The 23,476-nt window shown below is 41.8% G+C and overlaps 1 protein-coding gene and 1 long non-coding RNA gene across 2 annotated transcripts in view; one reads left to right on the forward strand and one right to left on the reverse strand.

Moving 5' to 3' along the window:
- LOC106997876 (uncharacterized) overlaps positions 1 to 1,924 on the reverse strand; it is a 33,681-nt gene extending 31,757 nt beyond the window's left edge. Inside the window, exon 1 of the long non-coding RNA XR_013403858.1 lies at positions 1,624 to 1,924. This is a non-coding gene — a long non-coding RNA (uncharacterized LOC106997876). The remainder of the gene's footprint in view (positions 1 to 1,623) is intronic.
- On the forward strand, positions 158 to 22,524 carry RRAGC (Ras related GTP binding C). The gene is made up of 7 exons (XM_001113124.5): positions 158 to 2,457; positions 4,786 to 4,989; positions 5,961 to 6,160; positions 9,398 to 9,512; positions 10,130 to 10,272; positions 15,726 to 15,874; positions 21,009 to 22,524. The coding sequence occupies exons 1-7, from the start codon at positions 2,221 to 2,223 to the stop codon at positions 21,158 to 21,160; spliced, it is 1,200 nt and encodes a 399-aa protein (XP_001113124.2). The 5' UTR covers positions 158 to 2,220; the 3' UTR covers positions 21,161 to 22,524.
- The last annotated feature ends 952 nt before the right edge of the window (positions 22,525 to 23,476 follow it).

Below are 23,476 nucleotides of genomic sequence, written 5' to 3' on the forward strand. Positions count from 1 at the left end.
TTTGTAGGAGTCAGATGTTTGATGAAATTGACAAGATTGAATGCAGGGCAAGAGACAGGGACCATCCTGGCCAACATGGTGAAACCCTGTCTCTACTAAAAATACAACAATTAGCTGGGCGTGGTGGTGGGCGCGTGTGGTCCCAGCTACTCAGGAGGCTGAGGCAGGAGAATCGCTTGAACCCGGGAGGCAGAGGTTGCAGTGAGCTGCAATCGTGCCACTGCACTCCAGCCTAGCGACAGACAGACCGAGACTCCGTCTCAAAAAAAAAAAAGTTCCTCAGTTACACTAGCAACATTTCAAGTGCTCATTCCTCATAGGACTAGCGGCTACATGTTTGACTGCAGAAAAATAACATGTCTATCATGTATATCAGTTGTATTGAATAGCACCATAGAATGGTTGAAATAGGATGTTCAGCAAGGAACAGAGAAGACTTAGTGGGTAATGAATACTGCAATTTGGTATTTGAAGTGCTGTCATGAAAAAGATGAAGACTATTCCTATTTTATTCTATTAGGCTTCAGGGAGTGTGGTTTGACTTTAATACTTTTTTTGAGACAGAGTCTCGCTCTGTCGTCCAGGCTGGAGTGCAGTGGCGCGATCTCGGCTCACTGCAAGCTCCGCCTCCTGGTTTCACGCGATTCTCCTGCCTCAGCCTCCCGAGTAGCTGGGACTACAGGCGCCCGCCACCTCGCCCGGCTAATTTTTTTCGTATTTTTAGTAGAGACGGGGTTTCACCGTGTTAGCCAGGATGGTCTCGATTTCCTGACCTCGTGATCCACCCGCCTCTGCCTCCTAAAGTGCTGGGATTACAGGCGTGAGCCACCGCGCCCGGCCGACTTCAAGAAATTTTTAAACAAAAGTTTACCACGGTGGAGTTGGCTGCCTTTCGAGATGGTGAGCTCTTTTCCCTTCGAACTGTTTAAGTGCATTTTGCATGTCTATTAGACACTATAGAGTTGGTTCGTTTTGGGTCAGAGGTTGGGCTAGATGACCTCTAAGGGTGTATCCTACCTCTAACTTACGGGTTTAGACAAAACCAAAGTCCTATACCTTCCCGCATGTGCGTATAGGGCTGTGCTTTAAGAGGATCCTCTTGTCAAAGTTCCAGTTCTAGAGCCTGATTGTCAAAGATAAAAATTCCTCTAGATTTCTCGGACATACTTGGTGACAAGCATTTGCTTTTGTTTGCTTTCATTATTCAATACTTTGATCTCTAATCTGAACGAGGTCATAGAAGAGGCAGTGTTCTATGGGGGATGGAATTCCTGGAGTAGACTTTGACAAGGCGGGAAGGAGGGCAAATTGAGTCCCGTTGGGTTTGAAGTGGCAGCAGTATCCACTATCGGAGACTTACTGAAGAAAGAAGGTAAGATGTTTTAGCTTGGCTGCATCTGCTTTCCTATCAGGGTCCAGCTACCTGCTAGAACAAAGTCACGGTGACCCGTGACTCTGCCTTGGTTGAGGTTTGCCCTCAGTGTGGCTGGCTCCCCCATACCTTTCTTTGCACATCCCAATCTATCCATCCACCTAGATCTGCTCAGACGCTTTCTCATCCAACTCCCGAGCATTATTTATCCGTGACCTTCCCACATAATATTTCGTAGCGAGGTTACTTACGCAGAGGTCCGATCTCTCTGTTCATCTTCAAGCAACCTGAGGGCAGGCAGGGTCCGAGTCGGATCCAGTTCTGTGCCCCTTGGTAGGTACCCAGGACACGGCAGGCATCAACAAATATCGGTTGGGAAAGTACAGTTGCAGGATGAGGATAATCAATTCTTCCCTCAAATGCCGGGAGAGCATCTCCATAGCGGTGCTCTGGGAGCCCGGAAGAAGGCAGGGGAGCAGTGCGGACAGCGGTGCATGCGGGCCGGGGCGGAGGGCTGAGGGCCCGATCACAGGCAAGAGGCGCGGCCGAGCCGCCCTCCTCGTGACTCCTCCTCCCCCCTCCGCGGCTGCTAGTCAGGTGATTCCGGCACGTGACGGGGCACCACCTACCCTGCTGCTCTCGAGTGGCAGCTCGGACGGCCAATGAGCGGCTGGACTTCGGCTCGGGCCCTATGAGAGCCAGGCTCTGGGGGGCGGGCCGGACGGTGGCGGCTGCCGGGGGCGGCGGCGGTGGCGGTGGCGGCGGCGGCGGAGGCGGACTGGGGAGGCGGCGGCCTGGCTCGGCCTGGCCTGGCCTGTCAGGGCGCGGGCGGCGGCGGCTCCAGCACCATGTCCCTGCAGTACGGGGCGGAGGAGACGCCCCTCGCCGGCAGTTACGGCGCGGCCGATTCGTTTCCAAAGGACTTCGGCTACGGCGTGGAGGAGGAGGAAGAGGAGGCGGCGGCGGCGGGCGGCGGGGTTGGGGCAGGGGCAGGCGGAGGCTGTGGCCCGGGGGGCGCTGACAGCTCTAAGCCGAGGATTCTGCTCATGGGACTCCGGCGCAGCGGCAAGTCCTCCATCCAGAAGGTGAGCGGGGCTGCGCCCTGTCCCCCGCCCCCTCTCCGGAGCTCAGGTGGCCGGTAGCGGGGACGCCCGGGAGGGCGGCGGCCGGGGCCCGCCTGCGCTCCGTCCCTCCGCACTTTCTCTTCCACTCTTGCGAGCGCACAGGCGCGGCCCGTGCGGGGACCCCGACCTCTGCGTCCACGCCCAAGTCAGCTGAGGCCAAGTGGAGCGCTGAAGGCGAAACTGGCTGCAGGGAGGCAGGTGCCCGGTGGCACCGCCCAAGACCTCCGCCCCCTGGGACCCAGCTCCTGTGTCATTTACGAAACTGAGACGCACTCTCCAGTTCTCACTTGGAGAACTTCGTGGACTCCCTCCCCTGGCCCGTTTTGATTTGCTCTCACTTCAGGTGACCTGAGTGTGCAGGGATTCCCAGCAGAGCCCCAGGGAGCAGCGTCAGAAAGAGTTGTGACTAAGACACTGGGCGTTGTAATTCTCGCTACTGATGTGAAGGAGAGACTTCGCTGTAACATTACTGGGAGTTGGGTAGTGAGATTGCACCCATTTCAGTAGTTGTGGCCTGGTGACTGTAATTACTGGTGATATTACCCTCTGTAGGGGTGTGTTTATAAAAATCTGACACTTTGAGAATATTTTGCGGACCTAGTTTGCTTTTCACTTTTGGGCTTTCGTGAACAAATGAAGGGCTGTACACGTTTGTTTGTTTATGTTTTTGAGACGGAGTCTCGCTTTGTCGCCCAGGCTGGAGAATGCAGTGGCGCAATCTCGGTTAAGTGCAACCTCCACCTCCTGGGTTCAAGCGGTTATCCCGGCCTCAGCCTCCCGAGTAGCTGGGATTTCAGGCGCGCGCCACCACACCCTGCTAATTATTGTATTTTTAGTAGAGACGGGGTTTCACCATGTTGGCCAGGGTCGTCTCGAACTGCTGACCTCAAGTGATCGTCCTCAGCCTCCCAAAGTGCTGGGATCACAGGCGTGAGCCACCATGCCAGCCTACACTGTTTAGTAAGGGTTAAATAAAGGCAAGATTGACTTCCAGCATCAGCCAAACCCATTACACGCGGAGTGAGCTGGTAATGAAACTGGTATCAGCAGGCATCTGGTCTTTTCACCTCTCCACTCTGTTGCAAAGGCCTATCCGCAATAAATCTGTGATTTTTCTTTCTTTCTTTCTGAATCTGTGATATTTTGTAGATGGGATCTTTTTAAAGAACAGCGTTCTTCCAGATTTCTTGGAGTACTGTGTTTTATTTACCTTGATTTTCACCTCTACAGCAAAACTTGGGTACGTTGACTGTAGGTTTTTAGCAAACTAATTTTAGTTATTCACATTTGTTACTGAGAAAACCTTGAGAGTAGTTGTTCATTTTTCTCTTCTAGAAAGTAAGTTAGAGGCAAAGTAGTTTTATGTTAGGACTGTGTAGGTTGTGATTATTGTGAATTTTTTATTTTTTATTTTTTTGTTATGGAGTCTTGCTCGTTGCCCAGGCTGGAGGGCAGTGGTGTGATTTCCACTCACTGCAACCTCCACCTCCTGGGTTCAAGCGGTTCTCCTGCCTCAGCTTCCCGAGTAGCTGGGACTACAGGCTTGCACCACCACCCCCGACTACTTTTGGTATATTTAGTGGAGATGGGGTTTCACCACGTTGGTCAGCCTGGTCTCGAACTTCTGACCTCAAGTGATCCGCCCGCCTCGGCCTCCTAAAGTGCTGGGATTACAGGTGTGAACCACCAAACTGGGCCGATTATTGTGATTCTTAACAAATGCCTTTATGTTTCTTTTCTCATGGGAGCTATCTTTTCCCTGTCAGTCCCCATGGCCTCCCGCTGGACGTTTTCACTTTCTTCTTGGTATAGTCACTGCCCTTCTTAGACTGCAAAGTCAGTGAGGGCAGAGTCCAGTCTGTTTCACTTTTTAAATTACTCCTCAGAGCCTGAGGTAGGCATTTAAGTAATGTTTGAATAAAACAGACTTCTTAAGCTTTAGCTGTAAGGCTTTCATAATCTTAAAGCAGATTTTGACAGAATTAACGTTAACTTTCTCCCAGAAAAGCTAATGGAGGTGATAAAGATTCCTGCTGTTAGAACTGAGTACAGTGCATAGAACATAGAAAAGATTCAGCTCCAAAATAGATTTAATTGAAATTAATTTGGTGTCTTCTTTTGTCGAAAATAAAGGGATAGTGAATACCAATGGATTCACCCTTCAGTTTCTACTTTTCAAATTTTTTTTTTTGCTATGGGATCAGATGTTTAAATGTTAAACCAGGGTGGAATTTTAAATTTGAAGTCTTAAGTTTAATAGTCATAAAATTGCCCGTTTTCTTTTAACAGGTGGTGTTTCATAAGATGTCACCCAACGAGACCCTGTTTTTGGAAAGTACCAACAAGATTTATAAGGATGACATTTCCAATAGCTCCTTTGTGAATTTCCAGATATGGGATTTTCCTGGGCAAATGGACTTTTTTGACCCAACCTTTGACTATGAGATGATCTTCAGGGGAACAGGAGCATTGATATACGTCATTGACGCACAGGTAGTTAGTAATGTGTTTACTTCTCTTCCCTGGTGGGAAAAAGATGTAGAAACAAAGGAAAGTTGTTTATCTTCTTTGTCATGTGCTTGCAGCTTATTTCTTTGGCAGTAGATTCCCTAACAGTGTAAGAGATGCAGTTGCAGAGGTGCTTTGGGAGCAGACATGCCATTGTGCAGGTACAGAGTATCAGATGATTAGGAAATGTGGTTTACATCCTTGAGTCCTAGTTCATGAGCAGCTAACATTGGCTTTCCACTTTTATTGGTTAATGGTAGATGTTGCTATATTTTATAATAGTGGCGTCATTCCCTGAAAAGATCCCATCTCATAACATAAAGAAGAATATGAGAACTGAGTCAGTAGGTATTAGAGTGAATAGTTTACTTAATTGTCAGAACTGAGCTTAGCTCATCAAGCATTTATGGAGGGCCTAGCATGTGGCAGTCAGTGAGATGAATGGGGCAAGTCCCTATCCTTTAAGAAGCTTACTTTTTATAAGCTTAAGCATTAGTTAAGAATGCTTTCTGAGTGATAGGCTGTACAGAGGGTGCCTTCACATACAGGATCTAATTAATTTAATCTTCACAATATGGTTAGGTATTGTAATTCTGATCTTACAGATGAGTAAACTGAGATCAGAGTTTAATCAACTTGCTTAGAGTGACACACTGAATAAATGGCAGAGCTGGGATTACTTAAAAAATTATGTTGGAAAGAAATGTTCATTTCCTTTTTCCTTTCTTAAATTAGTATTAAAAATTACAAGCATTAACTTGGTAATTGAATTTTTTTATGTTGAGACAATTGAAGAGTTATTTAGTAGTATAGTTAATATATTTGAATGTTTGAATATGGATGATAATTAGGGTAGTATTTTTCTGTGGTTGGGGAAAGAGGTGGTTTGAGGCTTTAACTCATTACTTGACTTTTGTAAGATTTCTTTTAAAAAAATATTTTGTTCTGACTTACAGGATGACTACATGGAGGCTTTAACAAGACTTCACATTACTGTTTCTAAAGCCTACAAAGTTAACCCAGACATGAATTTTGAGGTTTTTATTCACAAAGTTGATGGTCTGTCTGATGATCACAAAATAGAAACACAGAGGGATATTCATCAAAGGGCCAATGATGACCTTGCAGATGCTGGGCTAGAAAAACTCCATCTTAGGTAACAACATGTGTGTTTGATATGAGAGCCCTGAACAATGTGTAAATGTATTCCCATCTCTGTCATTACAAACACCATAGGTTTCTGCTACCTGTGTGCCCTTTGCCACATCTTTTATGTTTTTGATCTCTTTGTTGAATTCCAAGCTGTCTGGGGAGCCTGATATTGAGAAATTACTTTACCCACTTTTTGCATTTTCCTGGAGATTGAAGTCATGTGAAGTGTTTCCACTGGTGCTTTTCCAAATGCATCTCAAGAGACTGGAGTCAGGCTGTTTCTTCATGGCATAAATCTGCTTTGGGACTCCTTCCTTTTGGTTTCATTACTTCTCCCCGCCTTGCATCAGTGAAGTGAATCTGTCACATTTGTTGTAGAAGTCTTTAGCTTGAGTGTTAGACAGTATCTTTCTTAGTAGGAATAGCCTTATAAAGAGAGTGCACTTTCAAATCTGGACTGACTCTTTATTTTTCATTTTTTTTTTTTCCTGCTGGCTGCCTTCCACCTCCCCGCTGGACTGACTCTAATATATCTTAGCTTTTAAAACACTTTATACTTTTATGAATCTCTAAAGTTTGGCTTAGGTGGGTTTATCTTATAAATGTGCATAAGGCTGCTATTAAATTTAGAGGACTATTGGTTTGTAACTACTATTACAAATCATTAAATAATACCTACTAGATAGGATTGATTTGTTGTATATGCATTCTACAAGTGTATGAGGAATATTTTTGTACATCTTATTTTATTTGGTGATATAGGTAGAAATGAGTATTAAAAAGTACCCAAGAAAATGTTCTCTTGATGATAGAAGTAGCTTAAAGGGGGAGCAGGGGAGAGAGATAGCAAGTTATTTCTCTGTCCCTCTTCTATTGTTGTGACTTCCTTATGGGCTCAAGCTAACCGCTATCCCTTCCTTTAATATTCCCTGGGTCTCAGGCTGCTTGATCTTTCAGTTATTCTTCTAGGAAACCATGTAGAAAAGTCTCATTGACCTCTAGTTTGCCTGGATTAAATTTCTAAAAAATTTGAAAGTAATTCATGGTTAAAAAAATAAAAATTCAGCAGTGTTTGTAGGAGAAAATGAAAGTGGTTCTCCATAAAAATTCCATCTTATTTTTCTGGGAATCCACTGCTAATAGTTTTTACCTGGATTTTGAGCTGTTCTTGTCCTGTGTTCCCCAGTGCTCCATGGGGATCCTTCTGATTCTCTTTACTCCTTGTCTGTGTTCCTTTCCAGGGCATCCCACCTCAGTGGTACATGCCATTCCTTTCCTCAGTACCATGTAGGGTCCTAGACCTTGTTAACTTCAGTAGAGTTGCATCAGGCTTTTATTTAGGCCAGGCACAGTGGCTCATGCCTATAATCCCAGCACTTTGGGAGGCTGAGGCAGGTGGATCACTTGAGGCCGGGAGTTTGAGACCAGCCTGGCCAACATGGTGAAACCCCGTCTCTACTAAAAATACAAAAAATTAGCTGGGCATTGTGATGTGTGCCTGTTATCCCAGCTACTGGAGAGTCTGAGGAAGGGGAATCGCTTGAACCCAGGAGGTGGAGGTTGCAGTGAACCAAGATCGCGCCACTGGATTCCAGCCTGGGCGACAGAGCAAGACTCTGCCTCAAAAAAAAAAAAAAAAAAAAGGCTTTTAGTTAGTACTAGCAGTCCTATGGATGAAGCTCCTTTTCATTTCCAGTTTCTAGAAACTCAGCTTACTAAAATGCCCTGTGACTTGCAGGTTCTCCCTGTCCCCATCTACCTCAAGCCTCAAAGGTGTATTCTTTCTGTGACATTCTTACTTTGCTCGCCTTTTGGCCTACAGGAAACACTAAAATATTCCTTTCTCCCTAGGACCTATAGGGTCATCTTGGCCTTACCTGTTCTAGTGCTCTTACATCTAGATTAGACCCCTGTCTTGCTAGATTACGTTCTTAGGTCAGCTCCTTGAAAGGAATTTTTTTTTTTTTTGAGATGGAGTTTCGCTCTTGTTGCCCAGGCGGGAGTGCAATGGTGCTATCTCGGCTCACCACAACCTCTGCCTCCCTGGTTCAAGCAATTCTCCTGCCTCAGCCTCCCAAGTAACTGGGATTACAGGCATGCGCCACCACGCCTGGCTAATTTTTTGTATTTTTACTAGAGACGGGGTTTCTCCATGTTGGTCCGGCTGATCTCGAACTTCCAACCTCAAGTGATCCGCCGGCCTCGGCCTCCCAAAGTGCTGAGATTACAGGCATGAGCCACCGCGCCCAGCTGAAAGTATCTTTAAATTATCTATAAAGTAGTATACACAGTTCTGTGTCTCTGATGTTGTAATATATATACGTATAAATGTGTGGTGGATGCGACTATATAATGAAGATTATACTCCCTGAGCTATAAAGCAGGTAGAATTGTCGACAGTGTTTAAATTGTTAAAGGCTTCCCTCTCAAATACATGTTTTATTGAATCTACATGTGTTACTTTTCCACCGTAAGTCCTTTTAGGCCTCCAGACTCCTGTAGATTCCTCCATTCGCTGTAGAGTCCTGACTCCCATCCTCTTTAATAGGTTCTTTACATAAATTCTAAACACCAGTTGTGCTCATTTGTTTATTCAACAGATACTTATGAGCACTGTTCAGGGAAGTGGGCTTTCTGCTAGGAGCACGACTGATAAAGTCTCTTTCCCCTGGAACTTACATTTTCAGTGACATAGCTCAGAAGCACCTAAATGAATGTATAGTATCGTTTTAAGTACTTACCAATGGCGTGAAGAAAAACAAATTAGGGGAAAGGGGTTGAAAGCATTGGGTACAGGAGTGCTATTTTAGGTAGGCTGGTCTGGAAAGAACTTTTTGAGGTGACGTTTTAGTAGAAACCTGAATTATATTCTTATTTAATATATGTCACATAACTCTTCTAGCTTTCTCGGTTTTTAATCTTATTTTTGGTCTCAGTTATGTGCTTAAAAAAAGCTTTTTGGATCAGATTGCAAAGACTTCAGTGAATACTGGAGTTTATGTACCTGAAAATCCTTTTGTCAGTACTACTTCAGTTGCCCTCTGTGTAAATCCAGTAGAGAGATGAAGCCAGGTGGGAAAGTGTATTTGTCATCTTGAGTAATGGGCATGGTAGACAAGATAAAGAGGCTTTATTGAACTTACTGAAATCAAATGTTAAGAAACTTAAAATTTTATGTATTATAATAGTCACAGAACATAAGGTATTTTTCAAATTAATCAAGCTATGTTGTGTTTTTCAGCTTTTATCTGACTAGTATCTATGACCATTCAATATTTGAAGCCTTTAGTAAGGTGGTACAGAAACTCATTCCGCAACTGCCGACCTTGGAAAACCTATTAAATATCTTTATATCAGTAAGTGAGCAATTTATATTTAATTCACTGCAGCTTCTGATTCCATTTTTGTGAATATATTTGTGTTTTCAAATTTTCTAAAGTCTTGAATTAATCTGAATCAAGTACAAAGATTAATGACTTGCTTGACATGTAAAATAAATAACATAAAGTATTACTCAAGTTATTTTCTGAATTCTTAAATAGATGTTGATGTCAAAGTGTAATTCTTTTATGCTTTGTAAATTCCCACATAATGCCTTTCTTGATAGCAAGGTGATTCAAATCAGAGATGGGTTATATTAATAAGAGGATTATTGAAAATGTAGCATTGCTTGATTTTTAGAGATTTTTGTTAAATTTTTTATGATGTCTTAGAAAATAATTCATTTGAGTAAAGAGGAAGAAGAAGAACATTTGACTCATGAAATTATGTCAGTAAATCAGAGTAGAGAAATAATTCCACTTTCATTCTTTGGATAATAGAAGTGTCTCTCAAGCAAGTGCTATTTGTTTTTTGGTATGGGTTATAGAATTAAAAATGGCCTTGGATGTTATTCAGTAATTCAAGATCTTTAATCCATTGTAAATTGTGATTCTTAAAAAATACTGAACAGTTTCCCATTTGTTTTTCCAAGAATTCAGGTATTGAAAAAGCTTTTCTCTTTGATGTCGTCAGCAAAATCTACATTGCAACAGACAGTTCCCCTGTGGATATGCAGTCTTACGAACTTTGCTGTGACATGATCGATGTTGTAATTGATGTTTCTTGTATATATGGGTAAGTTATATACATATTCCTGCAGTATCTCAGACAGGCAGAAAACTATTAACTTGATTTGTCCGGAAGACTAATTTCTGAGGCCTCTGGCAAGTAGTACTACATGAACTGGGATTGTTCTGACCATAGTGCTTTAACTTGGAGCATGATTTTTCTGGAAGTGGGCTGCTGGGTCTTACTTCTTCAGAGAATGGCTAAGAAAAGTTGGAAAGCATGACTAGAACTGGACTTGTTTATCACTGCAAGTTTCTCCCACTGTTGTGGGAATGGGGGAGGGTTGCACGGTGTCTTCTCACTACTGGAACTTAGCTAGATTGAAAAGCTAGATTAATTTATTTAAAATGGTGTGAATAACAAAGTAAGTTCTGGTTCCTGATTTAACCTCAGGCTTTGTGGAATTAGGGATTCTCAATATTTCAGAGAGCAAAGAAAGTAATTAGAATTTTGGATGCTGGAAGAACTTTTAAAAATCTGACCCATATATACAAGTTTCCAAAATAAATCTCTAAAATTTGAGCTCTTCCTTTATGTAAATTTGCCAAACTCTATATAGAAATTTATGAAAGCCAGCCAGCAAGTGATTTTGTAGGATAGGCCAGAGGACTAGTGAAAACTTTGGAGAATTACTGGCTTTTCAAAAGCTGATAATGGCCAGGTGTGGTGGCTTGTGCCCATAATCCCAGATGTTTGAAAGGCTGGCGTGAGAGGATCACTTGAGGCCGGGAGTTGGAGACCAGTCTGGGCAACACAGACCCCAGCCTTACCAAAAAAAAAAAAAAAAGAGCTAACAACATTCTGTGCACACTCTGACTTCCTAGATTCCCCTGGTATGTTAACATCGGCACTCTCAAGTTGCTTTTCAGATGCTTTAGCATTATCTTTACTTTCTACTACCTGTGTCTTCTCTCTGCTCCATCTAGTCTAAATGTCTCTTTCACCTCTGACTCTGCCCTTCAGTTTGGTCTTTTGCCTAATTTTTCCGTGTCCTTCTCCAGCTGCCTCTGAGTAGGAGAGTACATTTGTCTTAACCTATTCTATATCTGTCCATCTATTCCTTTAACTTTTGTGATTATATGCTCTCTTTTGTTATTTATTTATGAGATGAAGTCTTGCTCTGTTGCCCAGGCTGGAGTGTGGTGGCGCGGTATCAGCTCACTGCAAGCTCTGCCTCCCAGGTTCACACCATTCTCCTGCCTCAGCCTCCTGAGTAGCTGGGACTACAGGTGCCCGCCACAATGCCCAGCTAATTTTTTATATTTTTAGTAGAGACGGGATTTCACCATGTTAACCAGGATAGTCTCTTATCTCCTGACCTTGTGATCTGCCCACCTTGGCCTCCCAAAGTGCTGGGATTACAGGCGTGAGCCACTGTGCCCGGCCCTTTTTTTTTTTTTTTTTTTTTTTGAGAGAAACAGAGTCTTGCTCTGTTGCCCAGGATGGAGTGTAATGGTGAGATCTCAGCGCACTGCAATCTCCTCCTCCTGGGTTCAAACGATTCTCCTGCGTCAGCTTCCTGAGTAGCTGGGATTATAGGTGCCTGCCACCACACCTGGCTAATTTTTTATATTTTTGGTAGGGATGGGTTTCACCATGTTGGCCAGGCTGGTCTTGAACTCCTGACCTCATGATCCACCTGCCTTGGCCTCCCAAAGCGCTGGGATTACTGGCGTGAGCCACCGTGCCCGGCTTGTTTTAATTCTTTACATAATGAAAATGAGGCATTGTCCGTTTATTATATTTTTTAGGAAAGTTTCATATTTCCCATTTCTGATTTAAAAAATGGATGAGTAGAATGTTTGGTTTTTATTTAAAACAAATCAAAATTTCGTAAACCAACTTTTTTATAATATAAAAATCAAATTTAGCTGTGAAATTTATTTTCAGTGTTAGATACATTTTATTTATTTTATTTATTTTTTTGAGACAGTCTCGCTCTTGTCGTCCAGGCTGGAGTGCAGCGGTGCGATCTCGGCTCACTGCAACCTCTGCCTCCCAGATTCAAGCAGTTCTCCTGCCTCAGCCTCCCGAGTAGCTGGGATTACAGGGTGCACCACCACGCCCGGATGATTTTGTATTTTTAGTAGAGACAGGGTTTTACCGTGTTGGCCAGGCTGGTCTCGAACTCCTGGCCTCAGGTGATCCACCTGCCTCAGCCTCCCAAAGTGCTGGGATTATAGGCATGAGCCACCGCTCCCAGCCAATACATTTTAAAATACCTTATACATAATAAAGTACATTATATTAGCTGGGTGTGGTAGTGTGCACCTGTAGTCCTAGCTAAACTTGGGGGATTAAGCAGGAGGATGAGGCAGGAGAATTGCTTGATCCCAGGAGTTCCAGGCTGCAATGAGCTATGATTACATCACTGCAGTCCAGCCACAGGTCACTGCAGCCTCTACCTCCTGGACTCAAGTGATCCTCGCACCTCAGCCTCCTGAGTAGCTGGGACTAGAGCCACACACCACACCATACCCAGCTAACTTTTTTTTTTTTTTTTTTGAGACATGGTCTGTCACTAAGGCTGAATTGTAGTGGCACAATCACGGCTCATTGCAGCCTCCGCCTCCCAGGCTCACGTGATCCTCCTGACTACAGGCGTGTGCCATCATGCCTGGCTGATTTTTGATTTTTGTAGAGATGGGGTCTCACTATGTTGCCCAGGCTGGTCTTGAATTCCGGGACTCAAGTGAATCTCCTGCCTCGGTCTCCCAAAGTGCTGGGATTACAAGTGTGAACCCTTGCACCTGGCCTTTTTTTTTTTTTTAAGTTTAATATTTTGTAGAGACAGGGTCTCATAGTGTTGCCCAGGCTGGTATTGAACTCCTGGCCTCAAGCAGTATTCCGCCTTGGTCTCCCAAAATGCTGGGATTATAGGCATGAGCCACCACTCTTGGCCTGCCTTGGCATTATTTTGACTAAGATTCAGATAAGCATATTTTCCTAATAGTCTTAAAAACTTAAAACAGATAAATGTAGAAAGCAGATCTTTTGCTTTACAGATTCTGAGTAAGCATTTTATGGTCATTAACATATTTTTATTCTTAATTTTATTAATCACAGCCAAATCAAGTCGCGCTAATCTCCAGACTTTGAATAGAATGTGCCTTTCTTATTTCTTTCTCGTGTTAGTGTGTGATTCAAGATCATATGCTGGCTTGACATTAGGAACTTTATAGTTTCTTACAGTTGCTGGCTGTGGGTACTGGTTTAGGGAATCATCTTCAGGGTTGTCTGTGTTGGAACCTGTTGTCAGAGTTAGTTCTTGTTCTCACTTTCCATGTGGCACAGAAAAAGATCTGCATGGGACATCTTAACTATAAGCTGAGAACATGTAGCACTTACAACTTCCTCTTCTCCAATTAGAAGGAAGTTGTTTTCTTCTATACTCTTAAAAGCAAATGACACTAATTTCCCCTCCACTCTGCCTTCCCAAATTAACTTTATATTAGTTAAGGTACTGGAAACTGCATGGAATTGAGTTAAAAACCCTAAGTTTGAGTCCTGACTTTGCCAGGAGATCACTTTATTTTTAATGAACTTCAGTTCCTACCCTTTTTTTTTTTTTTTTGAGATAGGGTCTCACTCTGTTGCCCAAGCTGGAGTGCAGTAGTGTGAACACAGCTCACTGCAGCCTCGACCTCCTGGGCTCAAGCTGTCCTCCAGCCTCCTGTGTAGCCGGGAGCACAGGCGTGTGCCGCCATACCTGGCTAACTTTTGGATATTCTTGTAGAGATGGAGTCTCACTTTGTTGCCCAGACTGGTTTTGAACTCCAGGGCCAAAGTGATCCTCCTTGGCCTCCCAAAGTGTTGAGATTACAGGTGTACGCATGTGCCTGGCCTCTGTATCTTTTCAATGGGCATAGTCTTCTTTGTATTTATGTAGTTTACTTTCGCTTGTTGCAGAAAGGACATAATGTGGTTAAATAGGGCTATAGTAATAATTTGTGTCCTCAGAGTTGTTGTGAGGATCAAAGAAATGTATAAGAAGGTTAACTGCAAGGTTCAGAATAGTAAAAATAAGCCCCCACTTCGTGAAAAAAAAAATACACTGAAAATATAGAGAAATGAAAATAGGAGTAAAGAGCCAGTATTCAGGTCAACTACTAACAACTGTTTTAGTGTTATTTCTGTCACCTTAAAATTGTGTGTGTGTGTGTATGTGTGTTCTTGTGTTGCCCAGGCTGATCTCGAACTCCAAAGCTCAAGTGTTCCTCCCACCTCAGCCTCTCAAAGTGCTGGGATTACAGGCATGACCCACCATGCAGACCCCAAATTTTGTTTGACATTATGCTCATGCTACCATATGAGAACATAAATTGTGAGGCTTGGAATAGTTGCCCCTATTCATTAAAAACTGCATGGAAAATATAGAAAAGTGAAAATAGGAGAAAAAAGATACATTGTTTTGCTATCAAAGAAAAAGTTTCACTCTTGTTGCCCAGGTTGGAGTGCAGTGGCACAGTCTCGGCTCACTGCAACCTCTGCCTCTTGGGTTCAAGTGATTCTCCTGCCTTAGCCTCCCGAGTCGCTGGGACTACAGGTGTGCGCCACCATGCCTGGCTAATGGATTTTTTTTTTTTTTTTTTTTTTGTATTTTTTAGTAGAGATGGGATTTCACCATGTTGGCCAGGCAAGTCTTGAACTCCTGACCTCAGATGATCGGCCCACCTCAACCTCCCAGAGTGCTGGGATTACAGGCATGAGCCATTGTGCCCAGCCGACATTTTCTTTTTAGTGTTATTTCCCTCACCTTTTTTGTTTTTGAAGGCAAATACTTTTAAAAAAGCATTTTTGATAACTCTTAATTCCTAACAATAGCTAGATAACCTTTAGATTTTTATAGGCAAGTACATCAGAAAAGACTCTGAGTCCATATCCTTTTTTAAAAGTTGTTAATTTCAACATAGTCCCTACTAGTCTCTAGCTGAGACTCTTCTTGTTTAGTCTTAAGTATTTTCTTGCTTTTGTGAGGAAGCAAAAAATATGTTTTCTGTGAAAATGTGATTGACCTGGCATATAGAATGTGCCTTGAAGGAGCTCATCTAAGTGAGGTGGCAGGTCCCAGAGGGGCCCTGTGACCTGAGGGCAGTGAAGAGAGGAGACACCTCAGCTGGGTTTACGGAACACAGTGTAGGGGGTGAGTAGCTCCACTTAGTGAGATGTTGGTAGTGTTGTCATTTCCCTGGTTAAGATATACATATGTTTGCACCTTTTTCTCCAAATGTCTGATTATCTATATTAAAGGATGTGTATGGAGTTGTTGTTTTTAATAGGAATCCCTGAGATTCTGTGTTTAGGAACACTATACCTTAACAACACTCTCTCCCAGTATATTTAAGCCAGTATTATTTCCCAGAGACATTTGGGAAACTGGCGGATGTCATTGTGCGAAGTAAATGTGGCATATGCCTAGATGGGAAACCTGTAATGAATAGTACTTTCTTTTAAAATAGGTTAAAGGAAGATGGAAGTGGAAGTGCTTATGACAAAGAATCTATGGCAATTATCAAGCTGAATAATACAACTGTCCTTTATTTAAAGGAGGTGACTAAATTTTTGGCACTGGTCTGCATTCTAAGGGAAGAAAGCTTTGAACGAAAAGGTAATAGCATTTTAAAAAGCTGTTTTTTATGTTAATTTATTTGCCATAACTTTTCAGGTTCTTGAAAACAAGAGAAAATAATAATTGCAGTGTTAGACAAATAGCTATTAGAAAAAAAAAAGCTCAAACTGCTTTTGTCCCTTCCCTTCCATATATAGATCAGATTTTCTCTTTTCTTTTTTTGATCTTTCATTTTAAATCTAGCCTTTCTGCCTTCAGATGCTTTCATTACCTGTTTAACTGAATGCAGTTTGGCTTCCATCTGAACAAGTCTACTGAAACTAGACTTTTATTGTTCATAGTTTAAGTTCTGGGATACATGTGCAGAATGCACGGGTTTGCTACATAGGTGTATACATGCCATGGTGGTTTGCTGCACTCATTGACCCGTCATCTACGTTAGGTATTTCTCCTAATGTTATCCCTCCCCCAGCCACCCACCCGCTGACAGGCCCTGGTGTGTGATGTCCTCCTTGCTATGTCCATGTGTTCTCATTGTTCAGCTCCCCACTTATGAGTGAGAACATGCAGTATTTGGTTTTTTTGTTCCTGTATTAGTTTGCTGAGAATGATGGTTTCCAGCTTCATCCATGTCCCTGCAAAGGACATGAACTCATCCTTTTTTATGGCTGCATAATATTCCATGGTGTATATGTGCCACATTTTCTTTATCCAGTTTATCGTTGATGGGCATTTGGGTTGGTTCCAAGTCTTTGCTATTGTGAAGAGTGCTGCAATAAACGTACATGTGCATGTGTCTTTATAGTAGGATGGTTTATAATTCTTTGGGATTGCTGGGTCAAATGGTATTTCTGGTTCTAGACCCTTGAGGAATTGCCACATTGTGTCTTCCACAATGGTTGAAATAATTTACACTGCTACCAACAGTGTAAAAGCATTCCTATTTCTCCACATCCTCTCCAGCATCTGTTGTTTTGTGATTTTTTAATAATCGCCATTCTAACTGGCGTGAGATGGTATCTCATGGTGGTTTTGATTTGGATTTCTCTAATGACCAGTGATGATGGGCTTTTTTTCATATATTTGTTGGCTGCATAAGTGTCTTCTTTAGAGAAGTGGCTGTTCATATCCTTCGCCCACTTTTTAATGGGGCTGTTTTTTTTCTTGTAAATTTGTTTAAGTTCCTTGTAGATTCTGGATATTAGCCCTTTGTCAGATGGATAGATTGTAAAAATATTCTCCCATTCTATATGTTGCTTGTTCACTCTGATGGTAGAAACTAGACTTTTAGAAGTTACCAGGTTACCTCCTTGCTGCATTCAGTGGCCTTTTCTTACTCTGCAGCCTTTTCATCCTTCTAAGCATGTGATCTTGTCACTCCCTCCTTTCTGAAAACTTTCTTCTCTCTTTGCTTCTCTGAAGCTGAATTCTTGGGATATTTTGTGTGTTTGTTTTCCCGACCACCTCTCCTGTTTCTTCTGGCTGTTTTTTTTTTTTTCCCTCAGTCCTGTTTGTCAGAGCCAGGTCTTTCTGCTTGCTTATTTTCTAGGTCAGCTCATCAAATACATGGCTTCAGTTAATCTTCTCTATGTGATTGAAAAATTCACATCTCCAGCTATGACTTTGGCTCATGCTCTTGTCCCATATTTGGAGCTATTAGTAAGACGTTCTTTCTTAAATATTGTGAATGTTACCTTCAACGTCATGTCAATCATTGGTTGACGAGTATTTCTCCTGCTTTGTGACTTTCTTGGCTGTCATACTTCTGTCAGTGGTCACGCGAGTTTCTCCTGTCCGAGCGTAGATATCTTGTAGTTAGGTAATTGTGTGGTGTGATTGCTGAAGGGGCGCTTGCAGATTGCTTCACAGAGGAGATTTTGTGATCTCTTTTTTCTATTCTTCTGTGTTGTTTATATTGAATTTTCACCAAATCTGATCATTTGTTTCTTGGAACTGTTTCTTGGGTTTCCTTTCCATTGTCACTGTCAGTGATTCCACTCCAGGTTCTCATTGCTTCAGGCCAGTGGTGCTGCAGTAGTCTCTTACTTGATAATATTCCTGTAGTTGACATATATGTGGAGGGGGTAGTATGTATCATCTTTTATCCCAAAAACAGACTAGTTTTCAGAAAATTTATATTATTTAACTACTCAAGGATCTCCAGTAGCTCTGTTATTTACTGCAACAAGTCCTCCCTCTTATACCTGAGTTTTTAATGGGATAGTTCAGATGTACACAAACTTTTGGGTAAAACAAAACATGTATATGCACCTTTCAACTTAAGAACTAAAATAACAAATACAATTAAAACCTTTTTTTTTTTTTTGGAGACAGAATCTCACTCCATTGCCCCCACATGATCATAATTCACTGTAGCCTCAAACTCCTGGGCTGAAGAGATCCTCCCACCTCAGCCTCCTGAGTAGCTGGGAGTATAGGCTCATGCTACCATGCTGGCTAATTAAAAAAAATTTTTTTAGAGATAGGATCTCTCTATGTTGCCCAGACTGGTCTTGAACTCGTTGCCTCAAGCAATCCTTTTCCCTCAGTCTCCCAAAGTGCTGGGATTACAGATGAGAGCCAATGGCCTGGCCAGTTGAAGTCTTCTGTGTGTTTTTCTCAATTGAAATCCCTTCTTTTGAGCTATATGTATTTTATTTTTCCTATTTTTTTTTTTTTTACTTCATGTCTATCCTTAAACAATAGAGTATTGTATGAATGATATAAAAATATAAGTAGTCTTCTGCAATTTGCTTGATTCTTTTCGTTTAGGTCGTTTTTGAGATATGTTCAAATTGATGACACATAGTTCTAGTTCATTCCTTTTCACTGCTGTATAGTATTCTATGGGTTGACTATACCACATTTTATTTTCTTGTTGCTGGACATTTGGATTATTTTAAAAATTACAAATCTGTAATAAATGCTCATGAACAAGTTTGCCTTTGCACATGTGGAGAATTTCTCTAGGGTATGCATTTAGGAGTGGAATTTATAAGAGTACATATGTCTTTGACTAATAAAGATATTGCCAAACAACTCTCCAAAATGACTTTACCATTTTTACCCCTGGCTGGCACTGGTCTATGGAAGTTCTTATCGCTTCTTATCCTTAGTAACGCTTGGTATTGTCAGACTGTTTAATTATTATCAATCTGGTAGGTGTGAAAGGGTATCTTATTTGATTCTCATTTTTACTTTTTAAATTACTGGTTAGAGCAAGTGTCTTTTCATGGCAAGTACCTTTTCATGGCTATTCAGGTTTCTTCTTTCACATTTTACCTATTCAATGTATATTTATCTTTTTTTGCACTGATCGTTAGCAGTTCCTTATTTTTCTCTATGTTAGTTTATTTTTTTATTTGTGTTTTTATTTTGAGATGGGAGTCCTGCTGTGTTGCTCAGGCTGGTCTTGAACTCCTGAGCTCAAGCAGTCTTCACACCTCAGCCTCTCAAGTAGCTGGGATTACATGTGTGCATCACTTGTGGCCTGCTCCTAACCATTTTAATCTTAAAAAAAATTTTTTTAGACCGGGTGTGGTGACTCACACCTGTAATCTCAGTGCTTTGGAAGGCTGAGGTGGGAGGACGCTTGAGCTCAGGAGTTCCAGACCAGCTTGGGCAAGATAGCAAGACTCTGCCTCTACCAAAAAATTAAAAAGTTAGTTGGGTGTGGTGGCTCGTACCTGTAGTCCCATCTACTCAGGAGGCTGAGGCATGAGGATTACTTGAGCACAGGAGTTTGAGGTTACAGTGGGGTATGGTTGCACCACTGCACTCCAGCCTGGGTGTCAAAGTGAGACCCTATCTCTAAAAAAAAAAAAAAATTAACTTTTGTTTATGGGAATTTTCAGGTGTACACAAAGGTAGGACAGCACAAGGAATCTGTATGCATTCAGCTCCTTGGTTCAGCCCTCATCCACGGACACACTTCAATCATGTTTCCTGGACAGCTTCTCAGTTATTATAGATTATTAAGCTTTTTTATTTTATTGTGGAAACTGTCAAATATGTAAAAAAGTAGAGAAAACAGTATAATAAAAGCCTTTTAATCATTTGCCCAGATTCAGTAGTTATCAAAATTATAGCTAATTGTGTTTCATATTTATACCACTTTCCCTACTAGATTATTTTGAAGCAAAGGCCTGACATGAAATCATTTTGTCTCTACAGGTTTCAGTAGGTATCTCTAAAAGGTAGTGGTTTTTAAAACAATAAACGACAAAATTAACAGTGATTAAATGATATCATCAACTATCTGGCCAGTGTTCAAATTTCCTTGATTGTCTGTTTTACATTTGGCACAGAAATAAATTTTAATGTAGTTGAATTGATCAAAACTTGTCTTTTATAGTTTGTTTCTTTTCTGAGGCTGAAAGTCCACCTTAATTTGGTTGTAACCTACTTATTCAGACCTGATTCTTAGTATTTCCTACCAGGAGTTCTCTGATGTCCCACTCTCCAGTCAGACCGTTTTTTTTCCTGTCTTCTGCCTGTGCTGTGCTCTCATTGCCAGGTCCCTGCAGTTTTCTTGTGATTTTGTTCCCCCTTTCTGCCTAATTAAATCGTGTCTGTGTTCCCAAAGTTCTTTCTTGTCCCTGAAGTTTTCAGTTGATTACTTTGCCCTGCACTTGGCTTTTCCTTTGGATTTCCTTCACAGTTGTAGTCAATTTGACACCAGATTGTTTTGGTTTGTTTCTTGTAGTTTGGCTTTATGCCCCAGCTAGCATATCCTGTCTGGAAGGCATGGACCATATCTGCTGTTTCCTTTGACATATTGTACCCTCTATCGTGCTGTTCAATAAGTATTTAATGACTTTCATCAAATCAAATATAAATTACTGAAAGATCACACTATGTTCAAGCAGGCCACACAGTGTATTTGAATATTTTACTTTTCTTGAATGTGAATTGAGTGATTTGAAACTTGGATGCCAGAGGTATTAATTTGGCCAAGGTAGTGGTCTAATTGCATTTGTTGTCTAGCAGAATGTTATGATGGTGGATATATGTGATGACCAGCTGTTCTTACGATTGAAAAGGTTGCTATCTAGTTTGGAGGCTTAAGAATTTCCAACCAGTGTTTATCTGAGTTATTTTTGGCTGCAAACCCAAATATAAAATTTCACAATTGACAATTCAGGAGGCGTTCTTTTCTTTTTCCTTCCTGCAGGTTTAATAGACTACAACTTCCACTGTTTCCGAAAAGCTATTCATGAGGTTTTTGAGGTGGGTGTGACTTCTCACAGGAGCTGTGGTCACCAGACTAGTGCCTCCAGTCTGAAAGCGCTGACACACAATGGCACACCACGAAACGCCATCTAGTCTGAATCCCAGCGTCGGGGCTCTGTGCCAGCTTACTCTTCACTCCAGGGTCGGATGCCACGTGCTACAGGACATGAGAGCCGCCGCTTGTGGGAATCTGGTGCCTGTTCCACTAGAGACAAGGGGTAGAGTTTCTCATTTGGATGAAAACCCCTTCAGCTGGTGGTGTACAACTGAAGCTACTATTTCTTTTTTGAAAATGGCAAAAAAAAAAAAAAAAAAATTTCTGGAGACCACAGAACTCAAGTGTGTATTTCTCCTCTTTTGGGTCCACTTTACGTAGTTGGGATATTTTGGACCTGGAGTTATATGACACCAGTTACCCATCCTTACCAGGGAATGTTGCCATCAATTCCAGTTGAAAATAATAGAAAAGACTGAATTTTTATATGCTTCACTTAGGCTTTCATTTGAGTAGACTCTAAAAATCCTGCCTTGCTTAAGTTCTAACACTGCCTCTCAGATTTCAGTTTTGGACATTGCACAACTAAGACCTTTTAAATGCATTTGCTTGCTAACTCAGAAGACACATAGTCTGCAGCAAGACATTCCTGTATTGAAGAAATGAGAGAAAATTTTATGCTGCATCAGGTGGAGAGCAAGGCTCAACAGTGGTTGCATTAGTTCCCTCGGAAGTGTTGAAAAAACTTCGAAATGGAAGAAAATTTTTGCACCTATGTTCTGGGTACCGGATATCTGGGTTCTTTCTTCTGCATTAGATAAATGATCATGCTCAGTGTAACAAAGGGAATTAAAAGTTTTTCCCACAGTCCCCTTCTAGGGGAGAAACTCATTATGTCACTGAAATGTTTAGCTTACTTTAATCTTGATATCAGCTTTTACAGACCTTTTATTCTAAGCTATCGAGCTTCTTCATTGCATTTTGTTGACCACAAGTGACCCTAAGGCACTGGGGGACTGTCCACTGGGAGTTGGAGTGAGCACGTGGTGCTGCAACAGGCATTGTTTTACATACTTTGTCTCCAGTATTCTGACACCAAGTGTCAACTGTGGTACTTTCTTTGCCTAGGATATTAATTCATAATTGTTGCTTTTGTTGATGGTTGATACCCTTTCCATTGATTTAAACCTAACACATTATTTCTATTCCACATGCCCAGTAGTCATATTTTCCAAAGCCACTGGACCACTTGAGTACATAAGTGCCACTGTTTAATGCAATATGTATATTCAGGTCTGTAAACCTAACAGTGTGACTTGGAGTGCTTCCTGCAGATGATTCTGACTGTTGAGTATTTACATGGACCATGGTGATATCCAAAAGAAAAATGCTTTTTATATTTATAGATTATTTCATTGAACTATATATGAAATGGGTATCAATAAATGTATTTACTCCAAAATCAGTTTTTCTCCTTGCTTGAGGTATGAGAGGGTGGTGGCAGAACATTGGGTTGTCCCACTTTGCCATTTTTTCATCCATTTCTTTTGCTGCTTCATGTGGTTAACGTTTTCTTATGTGTCAGAGCTTCAAGTTCTATCCCGATGTGGGAATTTCATGGCCTTGTGTTCAGGTATCTCCCCTGGCCCATTTCTGCTTTAGGGTAGTAAATCTAAGCTCAGGTGAACATGTTTTTGGTTGGGCGTTTCATATCTGCAAATCTCACACATGGTGGGCAGTATCCTGGTCCTGGCATCAGTAATGCACCAAGCCAGGAAGGAGTGAGGAGATGAGTGAAGTAACACACACTTAAACAATTCTACCAATTCCAGCTTGTTTTCCGTTTTCCTCCAGTAGCTGACATGCTCATGGACTCTTAAATATCTGTTAAATCATTGTTTGTCTATACAAACATTTAGTTAGGTTGGGTCTAATCAGAGAAAAATAGACATTAATTTATCAGTGGGAGGAAGACAGATTGAAAGATCTTTACATTTCATAATTGGACTACTTTAGAAGCTGTTGTAATTCCGAAATGGAAATCACAGAAACAGCTTGAAAAAACTCTTGTGAAACTATCTAATCCTGTCTCCTTTTTCAGATTTTGGAAACAGGTGCAGAGGGATAAGGAGCCGTGTTGAGGCTATAGCTAGGAGGACTGTATAACTTAAATTCCAGATACTGTTTAGAGTGGAAGGGATGCCACTAGTAAGGATGCCTGAGCAGCAGGTGTGAACTGGCACTGTCAAGGGTGCACTAAGGGTGGCCAGCCTCATCATAGATCTAGTTAGTGGCAAAACAGGGCTTGTCCTCCAGGCCTGGCAGCCCAGCGTTGCGTGCCTCTACTTGCAGCCTCCAGCCTTAGGCTCCCATTGGTTAAACGGAGAGAATGCTTCAAGATGTATGTGGTACGT

Source organism: Macaca mulatta, chromosome 1 (assembly GCF_049350105.2).
Source record: "Macaca mulatta isolate MMU2019108-1 chromosome 1, T2T-MMU8v2.0, whole genome shotgun sequence".
NCBI classification, from domain to species: Eukaryota; Metazoa; Chordata; class Mammalia; order Primates; family Cercopithecidae; genus Macaca; species Macaca mulatta.